Consider the following 25,459-nt stretch of genomic DNA (forward strand, 5'->3'; position numbering starts at 1 on the left):
CATGGGGTTCCCAATGTGTCCGTCAACACCTTTCGTGCTGCCTACAAAGTTTTTTTAGGAAGTTGATGGGGCTAATTGGGGCTTTTGTCCTGCAAGGCTCCTGATTGGCCACTGGGGATTTGATTGGCTATGCAGACGTGTACAAACATTGCTTTGGCAGCAGCCTCCATCACAACATAACGATCTTCACTGTGTGACCACAGGTAAACTGTAGCTGCCATTTTGTGGCTGGCGCCACTTCCTGTGGCTGCCGTTTTGTGGCTGTGTAGGCCATACTTTGTCAGAATTCCAGAGGAGCAGGCTGAAAGAGTATGGGGACTCTTGAACATCTTGCTGTACCTGTAGATCACTGCTGTTGGCATGAGTGGTTTTTGTACATGTCTTTTGAGTAAGTCAGCTTTCCAAAACTGGTCTTGGAATCCTCCAGAATAGCCAAGCATAAGAGAGAAACCTGTCTTCCACCATCTGACTCCTGTCCCAGCAGGCACTGCTGCTGACTTAAGGTTCAACACATGGGTAGGAGGGAATATTCCCAGGGCCTTTTTTTGTAGCAGCAACTCCTTTGCAAATTAGGCCACACCCACTTGATGCAGCCAATCCTCCAAGAGTTTAGAGGGCTCTTGTTATAGGGTCTACTGTAAGCCGTAGGAGGATTGGCTACATCAGGGATGTGGCCTAATATGCAAAGGAGTTCCTGCTACAAAAAAACCCTGAATATGCCCAAATCTGGATTTAGACAACCACTCTACTTTAAATATCCTTTTTGTCAGTGACTGATTTCAGTGCCAAATAATTAAGATGTTGAGTAGGTATTTAGTATATAATTGGAGGAAGTTTATTAAGAGGAATAAAAATACAAGCAAATTTTAAGTGCACTGGGCATAAAAATTACCAAGAAGTCCTTACGTACCTGTAGCTGGTACCAGCATAGTATTTATCTATACCATGGAATCATTTGAAGAGAAAGAAAGAGTGGTGGAAGGGGAAGTATTACCCATCCAACTTTTGTTTAAGGATGTCTCTAATAGATTCAGGGTGTGTAAGCATCACATGATGTGAATAGATCTCAAGACTTTTATCAACCAAAAGGTTCATGAGTTCCAGGAGGGATTGCTTGGCAAGATAGGTGAGTAGGAATCCAGGCAGAGCTTCAAGCGATCATCCATGAAGATTTAGAAGGGAAAGCATGTGAAGCAGACCTCGGAAAGAAAGTGAGCAAGGATGCAGAGTTCAGAGTTGTAGTCAAGCTGACCATGATCTGGAAGGCAGAGGAGCAACTCTTGTTACATGTGTTGGAGAAGAATGAAGACGAAAATTTGATTTGGGGAGGGAGAAGCCAGGAAGAATATAGGTGAAGTTAAAAAAAAATCCCATTTTTCCCCATGATCTGGGACCCAAAACAGCTTTTTCACATGGTTCTCCCATTGAATCCTCGCAAAACATCTCGGTAATGGGTAGGTTGGGCTGAGGGATTGTGATGGGCCCAAAGTCACCCAGCAAGTTTCTTTTGCAGAGCATGGATATGAACCTGATGGTCACAGGTCCTGGTTTGACATGTACCAAGACATCAGAAAAAAGCAGGCTGCATTGGTTTGGAGAGGAGGAGGGGGGAGACTTATGGAGAGGAGGCATATTTGGGAAGGGGTTGTCAAAAAAAAAATTCAGGAACATGAGAGAAACCATGTTGGATTGGGCCAATGGCCCATCCAGTCCAACATTCTACAGTGGCCCAAACCCAGGTGCCATCAGGAGGTCCACCAGAACTTCAGAAGCCCTCCAACTGTTGCCCCCCAAGCACCAAGAGTAGAAATGATCACTGCCCCAGACATAGTGCTCCATCTACACCATGTGGCTAATAGCCACTGATGGACCTCTGCTCCATATGTTTATCCTATCTCCTCTTGAATAGTCTATGCTTGTAGCCACTACTTGCTGCAGCCATTAATCCCATTCCAAAACTAGGAAGGGTGTGGGACGAGAGAATCAGGGCATCTTCAGAAATACCATACAGCTACAGGTTGGGATTGGGTGTGTGTGTTTTTTTTAATGTGGGCACAAGACCAAGCATAGGACATCATACTTGTGTCCATAACCTTTCAGAATGGTGACTGTGGAGCTGACCTTATTGGCCTGAATCATTTCCTCCAGGCTTGTCCTTTACTGCCACAGTTGTACCTTTTAAGCAGGTAAACTGGCTGGCTGTTCATGATTTGACATTCAGTCATGCAAATGTGGTACTGCCTTTTTGCATCCACAAACCCTCTGACAGAGTTCCCTGATTCGTCTGGTAAATAACAATCCCGCCCCCCCCCCTGCCCCAAAAAGATAGCAAGATAGGTGAACTGGTCATAAACTGGGTCCAATAAATGGAGGTGGAGTGGTCATGGCAACAGTTGCACAATGACTGAAAAATGAAAAACTCAGTACTAACAATTGTTCAGTTCTCTTCTTTTTCATCAAAGTACCTTGAGCCAAAAGTACAAAATGCAGATTCTGGCAAAAAAAAAAAAATCTGAAAAGGGCAAGAATTAGATTTTCTCATCCTGTTTCTGCTTGAAGGGAGGATCAAAACCAATACACTGGGGAGACCCTTCTATAGCAGGCATGTCTCTTCCTTTGTTGAGCATATAATGACCATTTTTTGCATAACTTCCTAAAACTCCAGATTCCATGATTTTCGTTTGGTTGCTGGTGACTAACAAGTAGAGGGCCTTTTCTCTAATTTAAGTCATGGTAGCATTTACTATGTAGGGCTCTGGCTTGCTACTGACTGTTGTGATGTTGTATGCTTAAAAAAGAAGCCATGGCTCCTAGAAGAGTAAACTCCAAGGCACTTAATAAAATCAATGAGCAATAGGCTTGGAACAGATAAAGGAAAGTAATTAACATGTAGAATTCATTGCCACAGGAAGTGGTGGCGGCTACAAGCACAGACTTGTTGAACTTAAAGGTGCTTTGTATTTCTCCCATGGGATCCAGAGAACTGGGCAAAGGGAGCTCTGGCTCTTTCCCCAGGGGAACAAGGAGAGGAAGGAGTCTCAGCCAACAGAAGGAAGAGAGGCTTGGCTCAGCACTCCAGTGTGTGATTGAGAGAGCCTGGCAAAGCAAGCGCTGCCTCCCCACTTCCTCTCTAAGGGAGGAACCTCAGCCAACGGAGAAAAGAAGGGTTTTGCTCTATAGCTCCTGTGCGATTGAGCAAGCCTGGCAAAGCAAGCTGTACTGCAGAAGGAAGCAAGAGAGGGAGAAGGAAGCAGATGATAGCCAGTTACTCAGGGCCTGCTGCGGCTCCTGAGCCGCATGTTTGACACCTCTGGTATAGATGGAGCACCCTGTTCGGGGCAGTGATGCTCTATTCCTGGTGCTTGGGATGGCGTCTGGTTTCTGGCCACTGGAACTTCCTCACCCGGAGTTGGCAACTCTCTATTGAATTTCCAGAAATTGTCTGAGCTAGATTTGACATTATGCGTCGGTGTCCTTTTAAATACCTACCCGAGCGGTGGAGGAGGAGGAGCAGCAAACTGCCTCAATCCTGAAGCACCTTGCTGCAAAATTTATAAACCTGAGCCTTGGGACACCTTCAAAGTTCTGGCAAAGTTAAAGGCGCGTGCGCTTATTTCTTGAACTCATTCCTCCCGGCGGGTGGGGGGGGGGGGGAAAGAGCGAAATAATCAACTTGTCATTGGTCCGGCAGTTAGCGTCTCGAAAAGAAGAGAACCAATTGGATGAGAGCCCTCGTGGCGTCACAGACGACGGGCGCCTAACCGTTCCTTTCGGGGGCGGGGCTTAGACTCTCGGGGATCCTCCCTCTCCCACCTTCCGTCTCCCTCAGCAGAGCAGTCGGCGGTTGGTGCCGTTGGCTCGGAGCATTTCTCCCCCCCCCCCCCCGGCAACCGTCCCAACCGCGGCCTCCGTCGCCGTCGAGAGCGGCGAACTGTCCCGAAGCTGCTATGAACACGCCGCTCACAGGGCTGGGCTGGACGTCGGCTGCCAGCGTGGCACCCGCCGGCTGGACTGCGGTGAGAGAAAGAAAGTGACGGGGGAAAAATGTTATTTCCTGAGGGGAACCCCAAAATCTGGGAGAGCCGCCCTTTCCCCTCCACTCAAAAGGGCAGGAAATCGAGAGATGCCCGTTTCCCTCATGGGTTTAAACGGTGTGTGTGTGTGGGGGGGGGGGAGAATTCCAGTCAGCCCCATGTATTTCCTCTTTGCTGCCTCTTCTTCCCTCGCCGGACTGACTTGGCTCCTTCTCACCTTCTCCCCTTTATATCTATAGAGCGAAAGAAATCTATACATTTATTTCCCGATCTGTAAATATATGTCGGAGCGCCAAGACTGGTCTCTGTGTTGGTTTTGTGCCCGCAAAGCTATAACAGGAGCCCAGTGGCAACTTCCAGACTAGCATAGAAATGACGCATAGGGGATCGTAACACACTAGCGCGTCTGAAGAAGTGAGCTGTGACTTAGAAAAAACTGATGCTGGAAGGCGATACATCGATGTATTATTAGGATCCTGGACAAGCAGAGTGTAACGTAGGTTAGCATGCTGGAATATAGGTACAGGTGTGCAGCCGTGTTAGTTTGAAGCAGGGGTGGCCAAACTTGCTTAACATAAGCGCCACAGAGTACACGTCAGATGTTTGAGAGCCATGAGATGTGAACATCACATGTTTGAGAGCCATGAGGTGTGAACATCACATGTTTGAGAGCCAGAAGGCAGGCAAGCAAGCAAATAGGAGGAGGGAGGTGGAAAGAAAGCAACTTTAAATGCATTCTCCAAGCTGCTGCCTGGCTTGGCTCAGAGAAGTGATTTTAAGAGAGAAATGCCTTCTCTAAGCTGGCTGATGGGGCAGTGGGGGCTTTGAGAGCCGCACGATATGTGTGAAAGAGACTTATGTGGCTCCCGAGCCGCAGTTTGGCCACCCCTGGTCTGAAGCAATAGAACAAAGTTGGAGTCCAGGGGCTCCATATTCAAGGTATATGGTTTGATGTGCATGCCCATGAAAGCTTATATCCAGAATTAAACTTGTTGGTCTTAAAGGTGCTACTGGTCTCAAAATTCATGCTGGAGTATGTTTTTATTGAGTCTTTTCAGGTGCTGCTGAGGTGTTGTTTTAATAGATGCGAGCGGGTAGAATCTTGGTGGTCTGAAGCAGCAGCAGAAAGTTTTGAGTCCAGTGGCACCTTTAAATCAGGGGTGACCAAACTCGCCTAACCTAAGAGCCACATCGAGTAGACATCTGATGTTTGAGAGACCCAAAACACGAGTGTCAGATGTTTGAGAGCAGGAAGGAAAATAGATGGGGAGGAAGAGGTGGAAGGCAACTTGAACTTTCAAAGCATTCTCCAAGCTGCTGCCTGGCTGGGCTTGGAGAAGTGATTTAAAGAGACAAAAGCCTTATCCAGACTGGCTGATGGGGCAGTGGGGGCTTCGAGAGCCACACAATATGTGTGAAAAAGCCACAGTTTGGCCACCCCCGTTTTTGAACAATGAAGTTTAATTCTGTGTATCATCTTTTGTGTGCATGCACACTTCCTCAGATACATGCACCTGAAGAAGTGTGCGTACATACAAAAGCTTATATTAGGAATAAAACTTTGTTGGTTTTAAAGATGGCACTGAACACAAACTTTGTTCTCTTGTTTTAATAACATGGGATATATCTATGGTATCTTAAGTTGTACTGCCAAATTAAGCAGGCTTGGGATCCTGGAAGGATACAGTCAAGCACTAAATTAGATCTCTAAGAAATGCTGGATGAAACAGGTTTTCAAGTTCATCTCTAAATTCAGCTGGTTTCAGAATTTTAAAAAAAGCTTTTGCTGTTGCTTCCTTTAAAAACTCTTACTGATTAAAGCAGAAGCCAAAATGATTAGCTAAGGACTTCTAAAGTTCTCTGGTAATCCGCAGCTGCGCTGGCTCCAGGTTGAATACCAAATCAGATTCAAGGTGCTGGTATTGACTTTCAAAGCTGTATACGGTCTGGGACCAGCATATCTGTGGGACCACCACTCCTGGTATATCCCTCAAAGAGCACATCACTCAGGAGAGAAGAACTGACTGGTGATCCCTAACACCTACAGTATGTCACAGAAGTGAGTACACCCCCTCACATTTTGTAAATATTTAAGTCTATCTTTTCATGTGACAACAATGAAGAAATGACACTTGGCTACAATGTAAAGTAGTGAGTCTACAGTTTGTATAACCGTATAAATGTGCTGTCCTCTCAAAATTACATAACACAGCCATTAATGTCTAAACTGCTGGCAACAAAAGTGAGTACACCCCTAAGTGATAATGTCCAAATGGGGCACAAAGTGTCAATAGTGAGGAGTACAAAGACAAGTGTGTCTTGCCTACAGTCAAGCATGGTGGTGGGAATGTCATGGTCTGGGGCTGCATAAGTGGTGCCGGCACTGGGGAGCTACAGTTCATTGAGGGAACCATGAATGCCAACATGTACTGTGACATACTGAAGCAGAGCATGATCCCCTCCCTTCGGAGACTGGGCCGCAGGGCAGTATTCCAACATGATAACGACCCCAAACACACCTCCAAAACAACCACTGCCTTGCTAAAGAAGCTGAAGTGTCTATGGCTCTGGATGTTTCGTTCCTCCCTAAGGTGGTGTCAAGCTTTCATCTGGACCTAGAGGTTCTGCCCATGCTTTATCCTTCTCCCTCCTCATCAGAGGAGCGGCGGCTACACTCTCTGGATGTTAAGCGAGCTTTGCTCTTCTACTTGCATCACACGAAGGGCTTTCGCCAGGACCCTCACCTGTTTGTCTCTTATGCGTCTCTGCATTTGGGGCGCAAGATTTCAGCTCAGAGACTTTCCAAATGGATCTTGGAGGCAATTAAATTGTGCTGTTTACTAGCAAAGCGGCTTTTGCCAGGACCTATCCGTGCCCATTCTACTAGGGCAATGGCCACCTCCACAGCATTCCTTAAAGGTACTTCCCTCGCTGACATATGTAAGGCAGCTATTTGGGCATCTCCTCACGCTTTCAGGAGACACTATGCCCTTGATGTCAGGAGGCATCACAAAGCGCAGCTGGGCAACCTGGTTCTTCAGTCTGTTCATTCAGCATGACCGACAGCTCCCGCCTCCAGGTAAGCCTGGCATGCTAATCTCCCATCGGTGTGAAGCACAGAGACCACGAAGAAGTTAAAGAGGTTGCTTACCTGTAACTGATGATCTTTGAGTGGTCATCTGTGCATTCACACCACCCGCCCTCCTTTCCCTCTGCTGCCGGTTATTCTTTTGACTGGCTGTGGTCAGAAGGAACTGGCAGGATCTCCGCACCATCCTGAGAGCATGCGTGGCAGAGGCTTTTGTGGATGCTTACGGGACGCTGGCATGTCAGAAATCCTGGACTTGGGTACTACCGATCGGGGATCGGCGCTGGTGCTTTATCCCATTGTGTGAATGCACAAATGACCACTCGAAGATCATCTGTTACAGGTAAGCAACCTGTTTTTCTTTGACAGCAGGAGATAGTGAGGACTGAGGAGTACTTGCCCGTAGAATAAGTGATTTAAGACTGAGAGCAGAGAAGTACCTCCTAAATTCAGGTTTGACCACAAACTTTGCAGGATGACTGTGTTAAATATCTCCTCAGAGCAGTGGTGCAATCAAACTGGCATACTTTAGAAGACTGTTGTGAGAACTTCTGAGATGATATATGCATGGGACATTTTGAATGCTTGACATGACTGCTACACAGCTGTTAAGTAGCATCATTAATGTATTAGGGTGAACAAGACTTATGAAAAGAACTTAACTGGACTGCACAGTCTTTAGTCCATGTTGTTGTTGTTAACCATTTAGTCATGTCCTACTCTTGGCGATTCTTTGGGCCAGCTCTCTTCATGTTTTCTGATCTTGTGCTGTTTGAGTTGTTCCATGCTCAAGCTGGTGTCGACTTTTATGGTGTCTCTTTCAGTCCATATTGTTAACTATTAGTGCATTTTTAAAGCCCTACCTTCATCCAGGTACCTCAGAGTAGCATACATCTTCCCTTCCCCAGTAGCTCCTAAGTTCTTGACTAGGAAAGGAAAGGTCCCTTGTGCAAGCACCAGTCGTTTCCGACTCTGGGGTGACGTTGCTTTCACAACATTTTTACGGGGTGGTTTGCCATTGCCTTCCCCAGTCATCTACGCTTTTCCCCCAGCAAGCTGGGTACTCATTTTACCGACCTTGGAAGGATGGAAGGCTGAGTCAACCTCGAGCCGGCTACCTGAAAACCCAGCTTCCACTGGGGATCGAACTCAAGTTGTGAGCAGAGCTTAGGACTGCAGTACTGCAGCTTTAACACTATGCGCCACGAGGGTCTTTTCTTTACTAGGAGGAGGGCAGTTTAAAGTAACCTTGGGTTTATAACTGAGTCACACTGATGACAGTCACTTGTGACTGTTGGGTGAAAACCCTATACCAGGTTCATTAGTCACTGGCCATGTGCACTGGCCATATTGCTGTGAGACACCAGACTACGTAGCATGGAAATTTCGTGTTATTCAGACACCAAACCGGATTGACTTGCAGTGTCCATACCAAGCCCTGGTTTGCTCATTCAGTCCCTTCTTGCTTCCTAGCATCCTTATCTAGCTTCTAAGATTGTTGACAGGTCTGCTTCCTGCCCTTCCCACCAGTTCCATGTTTCACCTGCTTCTGTCATTACAATTTTAATAACTGGTTACTGTTGTAATCAAGGGGTGTGTACTCTTAATATGTAGAATAGCTTTTAAGTGCTCTATGTGTCACCTTAATTTAAAATGGCAGAATAATATGTTCCCAGGCTTTTACTGCGGGGGTTATTTTCTCCTGTATGAGACCCATATTTTTGAAATCCAGATCTTCAAATTGGACACATAGCAGAAGCACTGTATGTGTAATTTCAGCTGCTACTGTATGCCAGTTTCCAAGGCCTGCTGCTGGCTTTCAAGGCTCCTTCTGGGACTATTTGTTAAGAACATCAGTTAATCTTAGACTGTACTTGAGCAGGGTTATGCTTCCGCCCCAGTTGTTTCCTAAGTGCCTTGCTCTCTGTCTTGTAGATCACAGCCACGGTGGAAGGGGTGTCTGCAAACTTTGGAAAGGGATTTGCACAGAAATCTGGTTACTACTTGTGCTTTACTTCAGCTATAAGTGCGGTAAGGGGAACGCTGGGCTGGCTGAGCGGGCTTGTCCATCAGTAACTGTGCAAATTATAGACTGAGTGGAGTCTGCTTCTTTTCAGAACCCTGCAGGAGATATAATATCTGACGTGGTGATCTTGAGCGACAAATCTCCGCTGCCTTGTGGATATGTTTATGTTAAAGAATTTTTAGATCCTAGTAAGTCCATCTCATAGGGCACAGGTTTTTTTAAAATAGACTTTATGTTATGATGATGAGCCTTCAATGGGAACTAACATAAGGATGATTTCTCATGTGCACACTCATTTGTGCCACTTGGTCAACAGCACATAATATTGTGATCACTAAGCTGTAATGATCCAGGGTCTGGTTGGCTTAAAAAAAAAAAAACCAGTATTTTTCTTCTTGAGTCTATTGGACCTGAAAAAATTGGGGATTTCTGAAATATTCTGGATCCAAATACCATACCACTATTAGGATCTGGGATTTTCCAGAAATACTAATCCCCCTGACCTGAACTGATAAAATACTGTTGTTTTTTCGCACACCCCTAGTCGTAACTAGTACCCTGAACAATTCCATATACTTTATAACTTGGGGCTATTAAGACAATATGAACTAAAACAAATTTCAAAATGTACATGAAGGTTCTTTGGGTAATTGAAGTTAAAGACTCAGAAGATGTCAGTTCCTATTGAAAGAGTTTATTGCACAAGCACCCCACTCCGACTGGCTTTCTGTGAGCCTCTTTGTTCAGGTCATCTGCAGATCTGATTAGTAGAATGTAGCTTTGAAGTAGCATAGAGCAAGAAAGGTGTTTATCATTACACATTCTAGTTTACTACATGAGGTTGAAAAATTTACTTAGTTTAAAAAGCGAACATTAGGATTTTCAAGATTTTGACAAAAAAACTCAATGATTGCAAATGATACATGTAAATATACTGACAGTCTTCTCAGTTCTGCTAACTAGTGTATACAGGGGTTTTTTTTGTAGCAGGAACTCCTTTGCATATTAGGCCACACACCCCTGACATAGCCAATCCTCCAGAGCTTACAGGGCTCATAGTACTGTAAGCTCTTGCAGGACTGGCTAAATCAAGGGGGTGTGGCCTAATATGCAAAGGAGTTCCTGCTACAAAAAAAAGAAGCCCTGCAGGTATATGTAGTGCTGTGTCCTGACCTGGGTGGCCCAGGCTGGCCCAGTTGTGTCAGATCTCAGAAACATGGTAGAGTCAGCCCTGGTTAGTACTTGGATGAGAAACCACCCAGGAGGTCCAGGGTTGTAATGTAGAGGCAAACAGTGGCAAACCAACAACCACATCTGTTTGTCTCTTGTCTTGGAAAGTCTGCAAAGTTGCTTTAAGTCAGCTGTGACTTGACAACAAAATAACATTTTAAAAAAATGCAGGCCTGTCCTACCTTCAGCCCCATTCATTTAAGTTTCCCTTGGACATATAAAATCAGCCTTTTTACTAAGGATGACAGTAGTTTCCTATCCATTAGATGTCAGTTTTGTGAAATTCCCTTTTCTACTTCCTGCTGTAGAAACTTCTGTCTCTAAGAAGAAAAGGCTGTGTGCAAAGCTGATTCCGTTGGGAGCTGCAGATCTTGCTGTGCAAGAGATCCTGGTCACCAGTAAGAGTAAATTGCTCCCAAACTACTTGCGAATAGGGTGAGGCACTTTATTGTCTCGGTGTTCATTTGTTTGCCTGTCAGCTGCAGTTGAGATGGCCTTTCAAAGTACATACTATTTCTCCTGCCTAGGGAAATGAGTGGCTTTGCCCTGTGGTGTAAAAAGGATCATGTTCTCAAGCCCAAGCCCCTCCCTAAGCCACGGAAGATCAATCTGGAAATGAAGCAACTTTCACTCGAGCCAGACAAGTAAGTTTCAGACGCTTCCATTGTATTGCATGTAAGAGTTTCTTGTGCTCACTCCAGGCAGTGACTGCTCTTTTCTCTAGCAGTGTTTCTCTCCAGTAGAAAACTGCAAGCCTGTTAAAGGAGCACTTAAACTCCTGCCAGATATCAATCCAGAATGTCATCTCACCTAGTTGCACAGTTACAATGGTTGGATGGTTACACAAAGTTTTACAGCAGTCACACAATTGTGCTGCTTAGTAGGTTTATATATGTTTGAGCTTGTAAAACACACACACATGCTAAGTTCCTGGCATCTGGTCTGGAGAGGGTTGCTTGCCAGGGTCTCTCAGGTCAAACAGGTAAACAGAAGCCCAAATATTCCTTTCCTTATTTGCACAGTGGTAGCAGCAGAAGGAAATTGTCCCCAGCTCTGACTGCCCTGTCTGTGCAGGAAGCAAAGCTGACCTAGTTGCCAGTTTTGAACTGAGAGTACTTGTCATTTCTCACCTGTGTGGATAGATCAAGATGGGTAGCCATGTTAGTCTATCTGTAGCAGTAGCAGTTAGACTAACAACATTTGTGGTAGAGTATAAGCTTTTGTGGGTCATTGCTCACCTTTTCAGATACATCTGTGTGGTGCAGCTGCATTTGCTTCCAGCCTTCCAAAACCGTTTTTTTTTTACAGACGCATCCTGCTTCCGCTTCCTTCATATCTGTAAACTGGTTGCCTTTAGCTCTTTGAATGAATAAGAACTGTTTCCTGATGGAAGAAAGTTTTATGAATGAACAGACTAGAACAGAAAGAGCAGGGGTGTCATGTGGCTTGGGGGCTGAATCAGGCCCCCGAGCAACTGATTGACATCTGCTTCCTTCCTCCTCTCTCTTGCTTCTGCATCATAGCTTGTTTTGCCAAGCTTGCTCAATCACATGGGAGCTACAAAGCAAAGCTGAGACTCCCTAGGGAGGGATAGCTTGCTTTGAAGGAAGCTCTGGCTCTTTCCTCCCTTCCCTAGGGGACCAGGAGGGGGAAGAGCCTCAGCCAATAAAAGGAAGAGAGGCTTGGCTCGGTAGTTCTGCTGTGCAACTTGGAGAATCTGGATTGCATGAGAGAAATACAAAGAAACACCTTTTAAGACTAACGAGAGCTAATGTTTTAAGCATGTTTTATTTTAAGTTTTTTAAAAATCTTTGTGTTTGTCTGTGTCCTTTATAAAACTTATATCTCTGCTACCTGGCATTACTTTTTATCATGCTCATGGCCTAGCCTGACCCAGCTACGTCTCATTTATGTCAGATCTGGCCCTCAGAACAAACGAGTTTGACAGCCCCGAGAAAGAGGATGCCTGCTTAAGTACACTCCACTGTTTGATGCAGTGTCTTCTAACTGCTGCCATATTATAATATGATCATCGAGTGGTCTCTGTGCTTCACACCAATGGGATGAAGCACCAGCGCCGATCCCTGATTGGTAGTACCTAAGTCCGGGATTTCTGACGCACCAGCGTCTCGTGAGCAGGTGCAAAAGCCCCTACCACGTATGCTCCCAGGACGGCGTGGAGATCCCGCCAATTCCTTTTTGACTGCTGCGTCAGTCAGTCACGTTTCGGCTTCTCCGGTTGGTACTTACCCTTTTCCGCCTTTCCGGGTGTTTCTTTGTTTGTTCTTCATCACGATGTCCCCCATCTGAAGTTGACAGCCTGGAGGATCAGCTTCCAGCCTTCTCTGGCAGAATCAGACAGGTGTTGCTAAATAGTAAGAAGCTTTCGACTCGCCGCTCTTACAGTAGCAAGTGGTCTAAATTTACTAACTTTGTCAGAGAACGGGATCTGCCGGCTCAGAGTGCAGGACTTGAACTGGTCTTTGAGTTTCTCTTAAACCTAGTGGATGCTGGTCTCAACTACACTTCCATTAGAGTTTATTTGGCTGCGATCTCAGCCCACCATGATCTGGTGGAGGGCAAGTCATTGTTCACGCACGTGCACACAAAGCGTTTCTTGAAGGGTTGCTTAGGCTATATCCACCTTCCAGTGTAGCCCCCTCCTCCTGGGACCTTCCGTTAGTGTTGGATCGGCTCACAGGAAGGCCCTTTGAACCTCTAGCTACTTGCCCGTTGCATCTGCTCTCATGGAAGACCTCCCTGTTGGTCGCCATCACTTCGGCCAGGAGGGCGGGCAAACTAATAGCTCTGTGTTCTGGCCCTCCTTACATTACCTTCCATGCTGACAGGGTGTCTCTGGCTCTGGATGTTTCATTCCTCCCTAAAATGGTGTCAAGCTTTCATCTGGACCTAGAGGTTGTTCTGCCCACGCTTTATCCTTCTCCCTCTTCATCAGAGGAGCAGAGGCTACACTCTCTGGATGTTAAGCGAGCTTTGCTCTTCTACTTGCATCGCACGAAGGGCTTTCGCCAGGACCCTCACCTGTTTCTGTCTTATGTGCTCCTGCATTTGGGGTGCAAGATTTCAGCTCAGAGACTTTCCAAATGGATCTCGGAGGCAATTAAACTGTGCTGTTTACTAGCAAAGCGGCCTTTGCCAGGACCCATCCGTGCTCATTCTACTAGGGCAATGGCCACCTCCACAGCATTCCTTAAAGATGCTTCCCTCACTGACATATGTAAGGCAGCTATGTGGGCATCTCCTCACACTTTCATGACACTATGCCCTTGATGTCAGGAGGCATCTCAAAGCGCAGCTGGGCAACCTGGTTCTTCAGTCTGCTCATTCAGCATGACTGACAGCTCCCGCCTCCAGGAAAGCCTGGCTTGATAATCTCCCATGGGTGTGAAGCAGAGACCATGAAGAAGATAAACAGGTTGCTTACCTGTAACTGATGGATCTTCGAGGGGTCATCTGTGCATTCACACCACCCGTCCTCCTTCCCCTCTGCTGCCGGTCATTCTTTTGACTGGCTGCGGTCAGAAGGAACTGGCGGGATCTCCGCGCTGTCCCGGGAGCATGCGTGGTAGAGGCTTTTGGGCATGCTCACGGGACACTGGCGCGTCAGAAATCCTGGACTTGGGTACTACCGATTGGGGATCAGCGCTGGTGCTTCATCCCATGTGTGTGAATGCACAGATGACCACTCGAAGATCATCAGTTACAGGTAAGCAACCTGTTTTTACTCACCTACTAGCACAGTTTCTTTGATTTCTTGCTAATGTGTGTTAAATCCTACCAGCGTTCTACTGCACCATGTGGAGGCTCAAGCAAGGAGGGTCATTGGGCAAGATACCCTTCTTCCTTAAATCAGCTGGAAAGTTTTAGGATGCTACTCCATGGCATGGTACAGCGAACATAATTAAATATCATCCAGTAGTAGAAATTTCAGGGCAAATGTAGGAGAGGCTGGACTGCAGTGCCTCTTTCATTTTGCATCCTGGCAGCACCTTGGCTGTTATGCCCCACAAATTCAAGTTCTATGCTAGGGACACCAAAAATTGTCTTATTTTGCTTTATGGAAGCTTACTCAACTGCTGTGCTGTGTTTTGATTTATAATTGGAGGTTTTGTAGGTTAGTGACAAGCAAAGATGTTTTGATGGTTTTGGGGAAAATGGAAGGAGCCCCAAAAGAGTGGAAAGAAGCTATCACTGGAGTGGAAAGAAGCTATCTTCTAATCACTGGAGCTTTTCCCCCTTGCCTGCATGTGTTCAAATAAATGTTCACAAAATGAGGGTGGGAAAAATGCTAGAGATTCTAAGGAGTCCAGGTTGTGGGCTAGTGAACAGACTTTCAAGGGGAATAAACAGTACTCATATCATCAGTGTAATGTAGCTACTCCCATCATGTAAGATTGCTCTGAAATGCTTGTCAATGTAATTCTTGCAGCACAGATGCCCCACCAGAAAGGCCTCCACCTCCATTTGATGCCAAAAAGCAAGCCACTCTTAAGCACCATGAGTCTATATATGAGAGTTCAAATGTCTACACCATTTCAGGTATGTATCATCCTAAATTCTGAGTGAAAGCTGTAATGAGTTTATTACTATGCCTTCTGTCTCATCAAGACTTCTGCCTCTTGTGCTATTTTGAAAATGGATGAATTCTTGCACCTAAAATAATGCAAACCCCCTCACTCTTTCCTTGCCTCATTTTTTTGATTTTTGCTTTTGTAAGAAAAAGGTAGAATATGGACAGAAACTAGTGCTGCAGTGGACATACATGTTTCAAACTTGAGGCCTGCTATATTTGTCTCATGTTCCCTTTTAGTGAGTTTAATGCAAGCATTTCCTAGGTGCTAAAACTGTCACATTCATGTGTCTGTGTATATATAACTTTGGATAGCATCTGAACTTAAATATTTTCCTTCCTTTAGCCATGGACGGGGTACCCTTTGCTCTGCACCCCAAATTTGAGAACAGCATCAGTAGCAGCACTAACGTAAGTACTCAATGGTGTTTTTAGAGTTTTGGCATGTGAAGGAGGAAAAAAATGTGGTATTAGAATGTGACAGGATTTCACTAGAAGACTGCTACTGGGAGTTTTCCAGTAAAGAGACTAGTTTCTCAGATGCCTGCTTTGTTTCTTTACCAGTCGTTCACCTGACTAAGGTAAGCACTTAGAAGCCATGTTTTCGAAACACAATTGGAATTTAACTGTTTTGGAAATCTGGAGTTTAACCGTGGAGATAAGGGGGCAGTGGAAAGCGCTTATGAAATCTTGGTGTAAGATGTCATTTCTGTTTCCCCCCCCTGCAGGCTTCTTCATTCTTTAAAGACTTGCATATTAAATCTCTCACTGACATTGAGAAAGAGGTAAGCAATAACTGAATTGATCAATAATTTACATATGAAGCTGTTAGTCTCTTTGCCACACTGTTGTCTCAGTGGCCTAAGGTCTTTTCTCACCCCAGCTTCATGAAATCTAACTGTAAACTAAACTTAATAATTTCTACATACAAAGCTGGTATTCTACCAGTGAGAGATGTTCCCTCCATAATGGATGAATGAACTATAGTGCTGTGGGAATAAATTTTAGTCACTCTGTGGGTCCAGGGGGGGGGGAGGATCTGTTTAAACTTTTAAATAAATAAAAAAACATTTATTTTCCAATACAAAAAGAAAAATGTTTTATATAAATGTATTTATGAAAAATATAAAGACATGGCTCTTGAGCATATACAAGGTGCATTACGATGTCTTGATAATGTGTCCACTTAGCAAAATGTAAGCATTAGAGAACAGGAAAAATATAGGAACAATAGTATTATTCCCAATCAGCCAGTTGTGAATAAAATTGCAGTCCTTGTACACATGAAGTCAGAGTGGGCCAAGTAATGCTCTCATTTAACCCATGTGATACCACAGTTGTCAGTCAAAAGATCCACTCAGCCTCTTTTCTATAAGGAAGGTCTTATCATTATGGCTGAGTGATCTATAAACTGCTCCAAAACAAAGATCTGCAGGAGTGTCGTTTTCTTCTTAAAAACATTGCACCAACAGTGCTCCAGTTTTTTAACGCAAGATGTTATGTTTGTGTTCACAAAGACACACCTTTATTTTCCAAGTATAAATTCATTTGTATTTACACTTAAAAGTACATCACAAAACCTGAATTGCATGTTGTAAAATAAAGCGTAGTGCTTATTATCATGTGGATTGATAAAAGTTGTTGATAGTTTTACATTAGGCACAATTGTTACATGGGAAATAGCCAGCTGGAAAGTTTGATCCTGGCAAAAGTTTTTGTAGGTTGGCTGATCAGCTATATTACTGTATACTAGTTTCTCTCTCAAACTGTCAGCTTCAGGTACCTATATTAGTCTGAAGCAGCAGAACAAAATTTTATTCTGGCCATAAGCTTCATGTGCATGCATTTTTTTCAGAAAGCTGAAAAATAGGGTAGTAAAAGGACATTGAAGGTGTGTATTTTGCTATGTACTTTTTACATGCTCAGGAGCCTGGTCTTTATGTTATTCATAAATATATTTACACAAAACATTTTTTCTTTACTTGTATATTCCTTTAATATGCCTTTAGTATTGGGAATAAATCTTTTGGTTTTTTGTATTTTAATGCTTATATCGATACCCCTGAAGAAGTGCAGAGCAAAATGCGTTGGGGGCACATAGAGTGAGTAAAATTTATTCCCACAGCACCACTGTTTTGTTCCTTCATTCCTCGGCTTCATTGGTGTGGCCCTTCTTGCTGCCGTCCTTAGCAGAGTGTGTTGGACAGGCTAGTTCATAAAAGGCCCTTCTGTTTTTCTTTTCAGTATGACTACAGTTTTGTAGTTGAAAGAACGGCAGCTGCCAGACTCCCACCTACCATCTCGTAGCAGTTTCTTACAGAAAACAGCACAAATACTTTCCCCTCCACCAAAGGCACTTCAGGCCCAGAACAGTCAACTTAATGCTGCTGCTGCAGTGAAGGAAGTGCTCTTCTAAAAAGAAAAGAGCTATCTGAGGATGCCGCTTTAGATGCTAAAGCTTGTAAATATGACTTTGCCTGTGGTGTGAACAGGGGATGTATCATGCACTACAATAGTTTGCTGCAGGTACAAGCCAAATATTTTTGCATGCATGCTGTAGCATGGGCATGCTATATAGATTTCTATGCAAAGCACTTTTAAAGAAAGAAACTTATTTTATGGGCAAAAGTATTCCTGTTCTTACTTGTTGCTGTTCTGAAAAATTTAAGTTTTCAGTATGTACAACTATAGCATACAGAAGGGAAAGCAAGTTTAGCAAGCACGAACCTTTCTGTAAAAGCCATTCACTATGGAATCAACCATGTTCCTTATTTCAAAATGCACTGATAGCAGTTTAATTACCAAATCCATGACCAATTTTCCAGGAGCAGAAGGGCAATACAAAAATCAACAGCTGCTCTCACAGCTGAAAAAATTTGAAAGTGTAGCTGTATTTCTCCATCCCGCCCCCCCCCCCCCCCGGCAAGTCTTTTATGGTGGTTTCCGAAACTGCATCCCAGCACCAAACTGGAGTGAAAGGCCAGTCCACTGTCACAAGAATAAATTAATTCCTCTTGCAATGCTGTGTGCCGGTTGTTCCCTTGTGTTGTTCTTCACATCTGCCCGGGAGAATGGGATCTGTCTCAGGAAGGCACTTTGAGCTTTGTGCTGCCGAGAAAGAACTGCAGGATTCTGTCCACCATCAAGGCAAGGAAGAAATTGGCCATCAGTACTTGAGTGATCACTAGCTTAAACTGAAAAAGAAGGAAAAGACATGCAGAAGCTCTGTAAGATGATACCCTGTCCACTCATTTGAGCCCTACCGTGCATAGTTATTACTTAAATGGCCTGGTGAAACTGGATGGTAGGGCATCTTTATTCATCTAGTTGCAAGAATGACCAGTGAAACTGTGCACCAACTTAATAAGTGGGCTTATCTGCATTTTTTTTTTGCTCTAGACAACATTCTACTATATAGGGGAGGGGAGGAGAAAATACTGTAAATTCACATTTAGTTCTACCTTGCCTTCTACTGATAGGTTACTGAAGTGGTCCTCTATGCCCTCAGATACCAGTCCAGTGTGTGCTGTAGCTACCATATTGTAACTCTCTGTTTACAGATGTTTGCTGCCTACTATGCAATAATCCTTGAATTTAAGTTAGTGGTCCATAACACTGATTTTAGCTGCTTACCATACAGAGCAGATTAAGACCTGCTTTCCCCATGTTTTAGTTCCTGGAGTCATCCAAGTTAATCAGGAAGTATATTAATTTCAAATTAAATAATCAATCGACACTCACCCCATTGCTGTTTCACAGATTACATAACAATGTGTCAGTTTCCCCCTAAAGTTTTGCTTAGTCAAATTTATTTGCTCAGCACCTAGAACACAACTGACTTTTGCTCTAGCTAAAAGCACGCTTAGCATCTGCCACAGTTCAAACACGAGAGGGTTGGTTAGAAGATGTATGTAAACTCTACCCTGTCAAGGCATTTCTCTTTAGACATAAGGAGTCTTCAATTTCCCTGAGTGGAACAATACAAGCTGCATTCATAAGCAGTTCCAACAGTGACACACACTGGTGGAGAAAAGAGCTGCCAGGCAACTCTACTCACCTCTGTGGGGATATCCACCAGTCCAAACTGTTCATTGAATTCTGGGGAAGAGCCTGTCAAGAGAACTATGATGGCCAGCCCAGACAAGATAATGCTCCACAGCAGAGGTTTGTTTTCCCGCAGACTTTCCATAAATGGGTGACCCTGGAGCAACAGAGACCGGGATTGAAAAGCCAACAGTGCATTGTGTAAAGTTCAAAAGCCAGTTCAGACTTCTCTTGACAAACCAGCTGATCTGAAAATGGATTTAAGTGGACTTCAAAGCTTGTGTTGTGACAAATTCAGAAGTTTTTCCCCCCACAAAGCATTTGGGATTTGCAAGAGAGATCTAGTATCTAACCTCTAATTTCTCTTCAGGATCTATTACTAAAACAATGCGAAAGCCATAATACCCTGGTCAGTTATCCAATCCACTTAATTTTATTCAACCAATTCTGCATAGATGTGGGAGAGATTTGTATTCAAAGCTTCCTTGGGAACCCGGCAACATTTTTTTTTAGTCTTTTGGTGTTGCCTCATGCATCCCATCACAATATTATCCATACCCACAGCTCTTAGTTTTTACTTCCTAGGCCTTGGCATCTTGGTTATTCTTTTCTGCTCACTGGGTTGCACACCTTTTGGAACATGAGTCCTAACCTTAGCACCCCCATGCTGTGTGACGGGGATGAAAAGAGCAGGAAGCCAACTGCAGACATACCTGGCTCTTTAGCAAGAGAAAAGAACATCCTACCTTATAGTTGATGGCAAAGGTGGCCATTTGCATAGCCATGGACATGATGTAAACAGTGCTGTTCACGAGACTGGGCTCAAACTCCTTATAGAGATCCACAAATTCCTCTTTCCTTAAAGAAACAGAATGGTCCTTGAGAGCCTGACTTCTAGAATACCTGGAGCTTTAGTGGATTCTTGGATTTATCACTCAGGTTATGCATATTACTAATTCATGCACAACATATGAACATACGAAGCTGCCTTATACTGAATCAGACCCTTGGGTCCATCAAAGTCAGTATTGTCTACTCAGACTGGCAGCGGCTCTCCAGGGTCTCAAACTGGAGTTTTTCACACCTATTTGCCTGGACCCTTTTTAGTTGGAGATGCCGGGGATTGAACGTGGGACCTTCTGCTTATCAAGCAGATGCTCTACCACTGAGCCACTGTCCCAGGTTTTCCGTTTGCAAGCTCTCTCACATATGTTCTGCCCGCGTTCCAATGAACTACTCATTCCACTGCTGAAGTTATTTTCCTTCACAGCTTTCCAATTTCACGATTAAATCTAAAGAGCACTCACTTTGGGTCACTGCGGGCCTGCGCCCCTTGGTACAAGTAAACAAGGCTGAGGAAATGAACCAGGAACTGCAGCAGCACCGTAAGAACTGTGTACAGGTTGAAGATATTGGGGAGTGGGCGTTCTCGGGAGAGGGTCTTGAGAGGCTGGAAACAAAAGGAAGGGTCAGTATCAGTGCTCCATAAGCTGCTCTTTGTGGTTCTATGGCTATTAAGCATTCTGGACTACTTTGAAAGCAACCCCAGATGAAAGAATGTTGGATCACTTTCCCTATGAAGAAAGCTTAAAACGCTTGGGACTCTTGGAGAAACAGTGACTGAGGGGTGACATGATAGAGGTTGACAAAATTATGCATGGGATAGAGAAGGTAGAGAAAGAAGTACTTTTCTTCCTTTCTCACAATATGAGAACTCGTGGGCACTCATGAAATTGCTGAGCAGTCAGGTTAGAATTGATAAAAGCAAGTACTTCTTCACCCAAGGGGTGATTAACACATGGAATTCACTGCCACAGGAGGTGGTGGCAGCTACAAGCATAGATGGCTTCAAGAGACGATTGGATAAACATATGGAGCAGATGTTCATCAGTAGCTATTAGCCAGAGGGTATAGGTGGAACTCTGTCTGGGGCAGTGATTCTTGGTGCTTGGCGGGGGGGGGGGGAGCAACCGTGGGAGGGCTTCTAGTGTCCTGGCCCCGCTGGTGGTCCTCCTGATGGCACTTGGTTTTTTTGGCCACTGTGTGACAGATTGTTGGACTAGATGGGCCATTGGCCTGATCCAACATGGCTTCTCTCATGTTCTTATAGAAACAAAAGCTGTCGACTAAACACAGTGATCACAAATACCAAGAAGAGTGTAAAATACAACACTGCACAATTACATTTAGATCAAAGTTGTGCAGTCATCTTTGTTGTGGTCTAGTTTAACCGGAGGGTTTCAGAACAACCCCAGATCCATTAAACAGCTAGGTTAAGAAGCCTTCAAAACTTTTAACACATCTGAAGACGTTATGCTTTGAAAGAAGCTTACAGGACTTCTGCTGCATATTTCATACATCTACACAAATTCTATATCAGCCGGTAAAAACCTTGTATGTATTTTCAACAGTTCTCATCTAAAACAGAAGACTGTATACAGACATACACATTTAGGTTAAATGCAATTGTGCAGGAGGGCATTACAGCATCTGTGGTCCCACAGTTAGTAACACTTGGCCAAGGTGGGCTTCATCCAACTCTGGAGTATACCTGCGTCAGTCTTAGGGGACTGGGCAACCTTAATTGTTGGTGACCACAATACCAAGGCATCCAGTTGCACTCCTTACTCCTAAACAGAGCAGAAGTAATTCAATAGAGGAGCAAAACTGGAACAGGAAGAACATGGCAGCCTATTTTTTTTTTTTATGACTGGGATATGGTTCTGAAGTGACATGCTCTGTAGCTTGGAAAGGCAGCCACGAAGTGACACGGGCTTAAGGAGCGCTCTATCTCACCAGTCCCCCATGAGCAACTAGGCAAAAGCAGCATGCAGTGGCAGTCCAGATTAGGCTATGTTCACCTTTAAGCCTTGAGAGGAAACACCATTGCTGAAAGGTAGAAAGCTCATCAGTGCCTCTCTACAAAAGTCCTATACAAGCTTTCCTAACTAAGCAGGTTAAATGGCATTTAGTAGATCGGGGCCGTGGTGTTCTTTTGAAAGATCCTATGCCAAGGAAGCATAATTTTCTTATATTGCTTATATTGGCCATGTTCAGACGCACAGTATAGTCAGATGTTGCTGCTGTTTCCTTCCGGATTTAAAGTGGCTGATTAGACAGCAACATCTGTCTCCCGCTATTAACTTGTGGTAGCCCCCCCCCCCCCCCCCCCCCGGAACCGGATTATTTTGTTACCTGCTCCTTTGCAGTGTTTTTTGAGTTCTCCGGTTTCACCTCGTAGTTTTTTCCTGGCTAGTTCTGCTGCAATATTAACCAACTTCCGGATGTCTGAAGGCTGTCCCAGAGCAAAAGGAGCCTCAGACATCCGGTTTACGGTCACCATTTTTTTAATTAGTACTTAGCAATATGTGCATAACCACATAATGTTTTAGCCTATGCGCACGTGCTCATATTGCACACGTGCATAGTGCGTGCGCATAATGTGCGCATGTACATAATACTGGAGGGGGAAAAAGAACTGCACGGTGCCGTCGTGAGGACAGCAGAAGACGGTTTCACCACAGAGTGATTCGAATTGCAGTATGGCAGTTTGATCGATAATATGCGGAACAAATATATTTGGAACAGAACTTGGAGCAGAACATGGAATCAACATGCTGTGTGAACAGGGCCATTGGCTTACGCTGATCTACACAGGACAATGACTACTGGAAAGCCTACTTCACCACTACACATCCTCATGTTTATTTCTTTCTCAGGTATTGCCAAACCTTCAAACCCTGCTTTTAGAGCCAAACACCTTAGCTAAAGAAAAGCTGAAAATTGATGGCTGCTTATTTTCACAGGGGACGCAAACAGTTCCATGTGTAGGGAAGACTGGTGAGAAGGCAGTACCTATATCACCGCTTCCTCCTTACCTTGGACCGGGAGATGAAGAGGAAGCAGCCAGCCAGCAGCAGCCCCTGCAGCGTTGCCTGGAAATCGCTGAACTTTACCCCTTCCAAGTAAAGGACACTTTGGCTGTAGGCCAAGATGAGGGCGTTCAGTGCCAGGATCTTGAACATTTGAAGGGTGGTGACCAGGGTGCAACGGCCCTGCTTGATCACGTGGCAGACTGCAGAGAGAGGAAGGAAGCCTTGGTTGCTCAGATCTCCGCTTTGAACCCGTGCAAAAGGGGACTGAGACAGGATGGGATGTGGTTTGTTCCAGACCTACCCTGGCCATTCCCATTAGCTGCAACTTTTCCCTAGTTCAACAGAAATGCACTCAAACAGAGACATGCAAATAGAGACAATCTCATGCTTTTGGTATTTCCCTCCCCTGATGTGAAATCTGACTTCTGCTTCACGCAGTTTTAAAAATTCCCCATGGACAGCATCATTGCAAAGGAGGCTCAAAAGATGCTTTTGGCATTAAATGTGAAAATGCCCAATGAATATCCCTCTCTGGCTGAGGGGTGGGTGTACTCTCCCATAATCTCCAAGGCATATACAACAGCTGTATGGCAGCTCTGTGGCCTTCAGTACAGGAGCCCTTCTTACTCCCCCTTCCCTCTGCACTTACTGCACTGTATAGAGGAGAGCTTGGAGGTGAAAGGGGCTGCAATGCTGGCATCACCCAGCTTCACAATGGGTACTTGTTCCTCTTCCAAATCTTTCAGCACCTGGCTGATCCTTTCCTGTCGGAAGGAGGGAGAAGAGCCAAATGTTAATACACAGCAGGGTTTCAGATGGAGCCCTGTGTAGAGAGCCGCCCTTTCTGAAAAGGAAAGGGGTTCCCACCGTCAATGCCCGGCGAGGCGAGAGCTCTAGCAACCTACCCGCTGCATGGCGAGCTGCTCCTCCCTGTGTGACATGAGCCGGTGCTTGGCAGCCCTGGAGGTGGGTCTCATGTTGCCCGCAGACAAGGACGAAGACGGCAGGGTGGGTCTCCCGTCGGCAGGCCCGTCACGGGGTTTCCTCCTGCGCTCGGGGAGTCTTTCGGGCGCGTTGGCTAGCAGAGCCACTCCTGCGAGAAGAGAGATCAGGGCACTGATGGGGAAAGCAGACGGTGAGGAACCACCAGGTGAATGGCCGTCAGGACCAAACACCTCGTGGAGCTCCATGTTTGGAGGAGCCTTTCGGTGCGAGGACGAAGCACTTGGACTGAAAGGATGCTCCACTATGCTCTCCAAATGCAAAAGCCTGTGGAATTTGCAATGTCAAATGTAGGCAGATAGAAACTTGGCATCTCTTTATAGGTTTTTGTTAAGAAGTCTGGAATCAAGAGGAATGATCATTTTCACCATTGATTGATTTTCTTCCCCACCCCCTTCCCGTTGCAGATCAAAATGCCCCGCCAAATGCTGTTCCTGAGGGACCAGAAACCCCTTGAAGCAGCATGTGGGGGGCATTATGGACTACAGCAGGTAGAGGAGATGTGAAAGCTGTAGAAATTCATCAGTGGAATCCCTCTTTTGAATCCAAGGCAATCTAATCTATTCTGCAAGCTGAGTCTTAAGAATCTGAAACACAAGATACAGCAAAGCTGCATTCTCTTAATTAAAAAGCAGCTAAGTTGAATCATTATGCTTTGAACATGAACAAAAGGACATAAGAGCCCTCCATCTAGTCCAGCATCCCATCTCACACAGTGGCCAACAAATTCTTCCCCTGATGTAGCCGCCTGGCTCTGGGATTCAGTGCCCCTGAATGGGAAGGTTCCCCTCAGTCCCCACGGCTAGTAGCCACTGATAGACTTATTCTCCATATGTGTTCAATTTAAATATTAAAAGAGGCAGGAAGTATTACAAACAGACCATAACTTTTCAAGAAGGAAAAAAAAAAAGCCTAGCTTTGTTTTCAGAAACGATTCCCCAACTGAGTTGCTTCCTCCCCATGAAGGCTCCTTGGGGCACAGACTGTAATAGTACGCTGCAGCAATAAAAGTTTATAGCCTGCTGGCATTTTACTGAGGGAGCCTGCAAGAACAGACCTTGACCTCAGAGGTCTGCTTTCCACTCTTCTATTGTTTTAAATCTTGTAACACTGAACTTGATGAAGAGTTCTGTTGGGCTTGAAAGCTTGTGCGGTATTCTGTGCTTATCTGGTTAGTCCAGTTAAAGGTATTGCACAGATTATGTTCTTGTTTGGGGGATTCTGCTTGGACCGGTATGGCTGTACATCTTTTCCAACCTTAACAACCCACTGGTTCAGTGAACAAATGTTTAATGTGATGATGGAAAGGGCTCCCACAGGTACTTACCGACATCAGCATGCTTCAAAGCCCCCACGTCGTTGGTGCCGTCCCCGCACATCAGAGTCACGTAGCCAAGTCCCTTCAGTGTTGTGATCACAAACTCCTGCATTGGAAAGCACATAAGAAAGACTCTGGAGTCTCAGAAGGAGCACTTCTCTTTACACTCACGCTACTGTCTTGCTTTACTGCAGTCGCTCAAGAGTTAAAACGCTGCTTTCTCCTTCTAAATTGGTAGCCTCAGGAAGATG

The 25,459-nt window shown here is 45.0% G+C and overlaps 2 protein-coding genes across 2 annotated transcripts in view; one reads left to right on the plus strand and one right to left on the minus strand.

Moving 5' to 3' along the window:
* Positions 1 to 3,778: 3,778 nt before the first annotated feature.
* Positions 3,779 to 17,989, plus strand: MVB12A (multivesicular body subunit 12A). Its single transcript, XM_060253360.1, has 9 exons — positions 3,779 to 4,016; positions 9,058 to 9,153; positions 9,240 to 9,336; positions 10,687 to 10,813; positions 10,906 to 11,022; positions 14,829 to 14,938; positions 15,316 to 15,380; positions 15,698 to 15,754; positions 17,214 to 17,989. Exons 1-9 carry the CDS (start codon positions 3,948 to 3,950, stop codon positions 17,274 to 17,276), a joined length of 801 nt encoding a protein of 266 aa, XP_060109343.1. The 5' UTR covers positions 3,779 to 3,947; the 3' UTR covers positions 17,277 to 17,989.
* The window catches only part of ATP13A1 (ATPase 13A1), a 50,603-nt gene continuing 42,877 nt past the window's right edge, over positions 17,734 to 25,459 (minus strand). The window contains exons 19-26 of the mRNA XM_060253359.1: positions 25,218 to 25,314; positions 23,794 to 23,981; positions 23,538 to 23,652; positions 22,892 to 23,088; positions 20,321 to 20,463; positions 19,760 to 19,871; positions 19,027 to 19,170; positions 17,734 to 18,163 (exon numbers count right to left, since the gene is read on the minus strand). Of these exons, the coding sequence (XP_060109342.1) occupies positions 18,053 to 18,163; positions 19,027 to 19,170; positions 19,760 to 19,871; positions 20,321 to 20,463; positions 22,892 to 23,088; positions 23,538 to 23,652; positions 23,794 to 23,981; positions 25,218 to 25,314 (1,107 nt within the window). The 3' untranslated portion in view covers positions 17,734 to 18,052. The remainder of the gene's footprint in view (positions 18,164 to 19,026; positions 19,171 to 19,759; positions 19,872 to 20,320; positions 20,464 to 22,891; positions 23,089 to 23,537; positions 23,653 to 23,793; positions 23,982 to 25,217; positions 25,315 to 25,459) is intronic.

This window comes from Heteronotia binoei, chromosome 13 (genome assembly GCF_032191835.1).
Source record: "Heteronotia binoei isolate CCM8104 ecotype False Entrance Well chromosome 13, APGP_CSIRO_Hbin_v1, whole genome shotgun sequence".
Taxonomy (NCBI): Eukaryota; Metazoa; Chordata; class Lepidosauria; order Squamata; family Gekkonidae; genus Heteronotia; species Heteronotia binoei.

Bases quoted from the DNA above. Each gene is read 5' to 3' on its own strand.
- MVB12A (XM_060253360.1), top strand. From the start codon at position 3,948: ATGAACACGCCGCTCACAGGGCTGGGCTGGACGTCGGCTGCCAGCGTG. The intron at 9,337-10,686 runs GTAAGTCCATCT...TTCCTGCTGTAG, and splicing joins TAAAGAATTTTTAGATCCTA to AAACTTCTGTCTCTAAGAAG. The intron at 15,755-17,213 runs GTAAGCAATAAC...TTTTCTTTTCAG, and splicing joins TCACTGACATTGAGAAAGAG to TATGACTACAGTTTTGTAGT.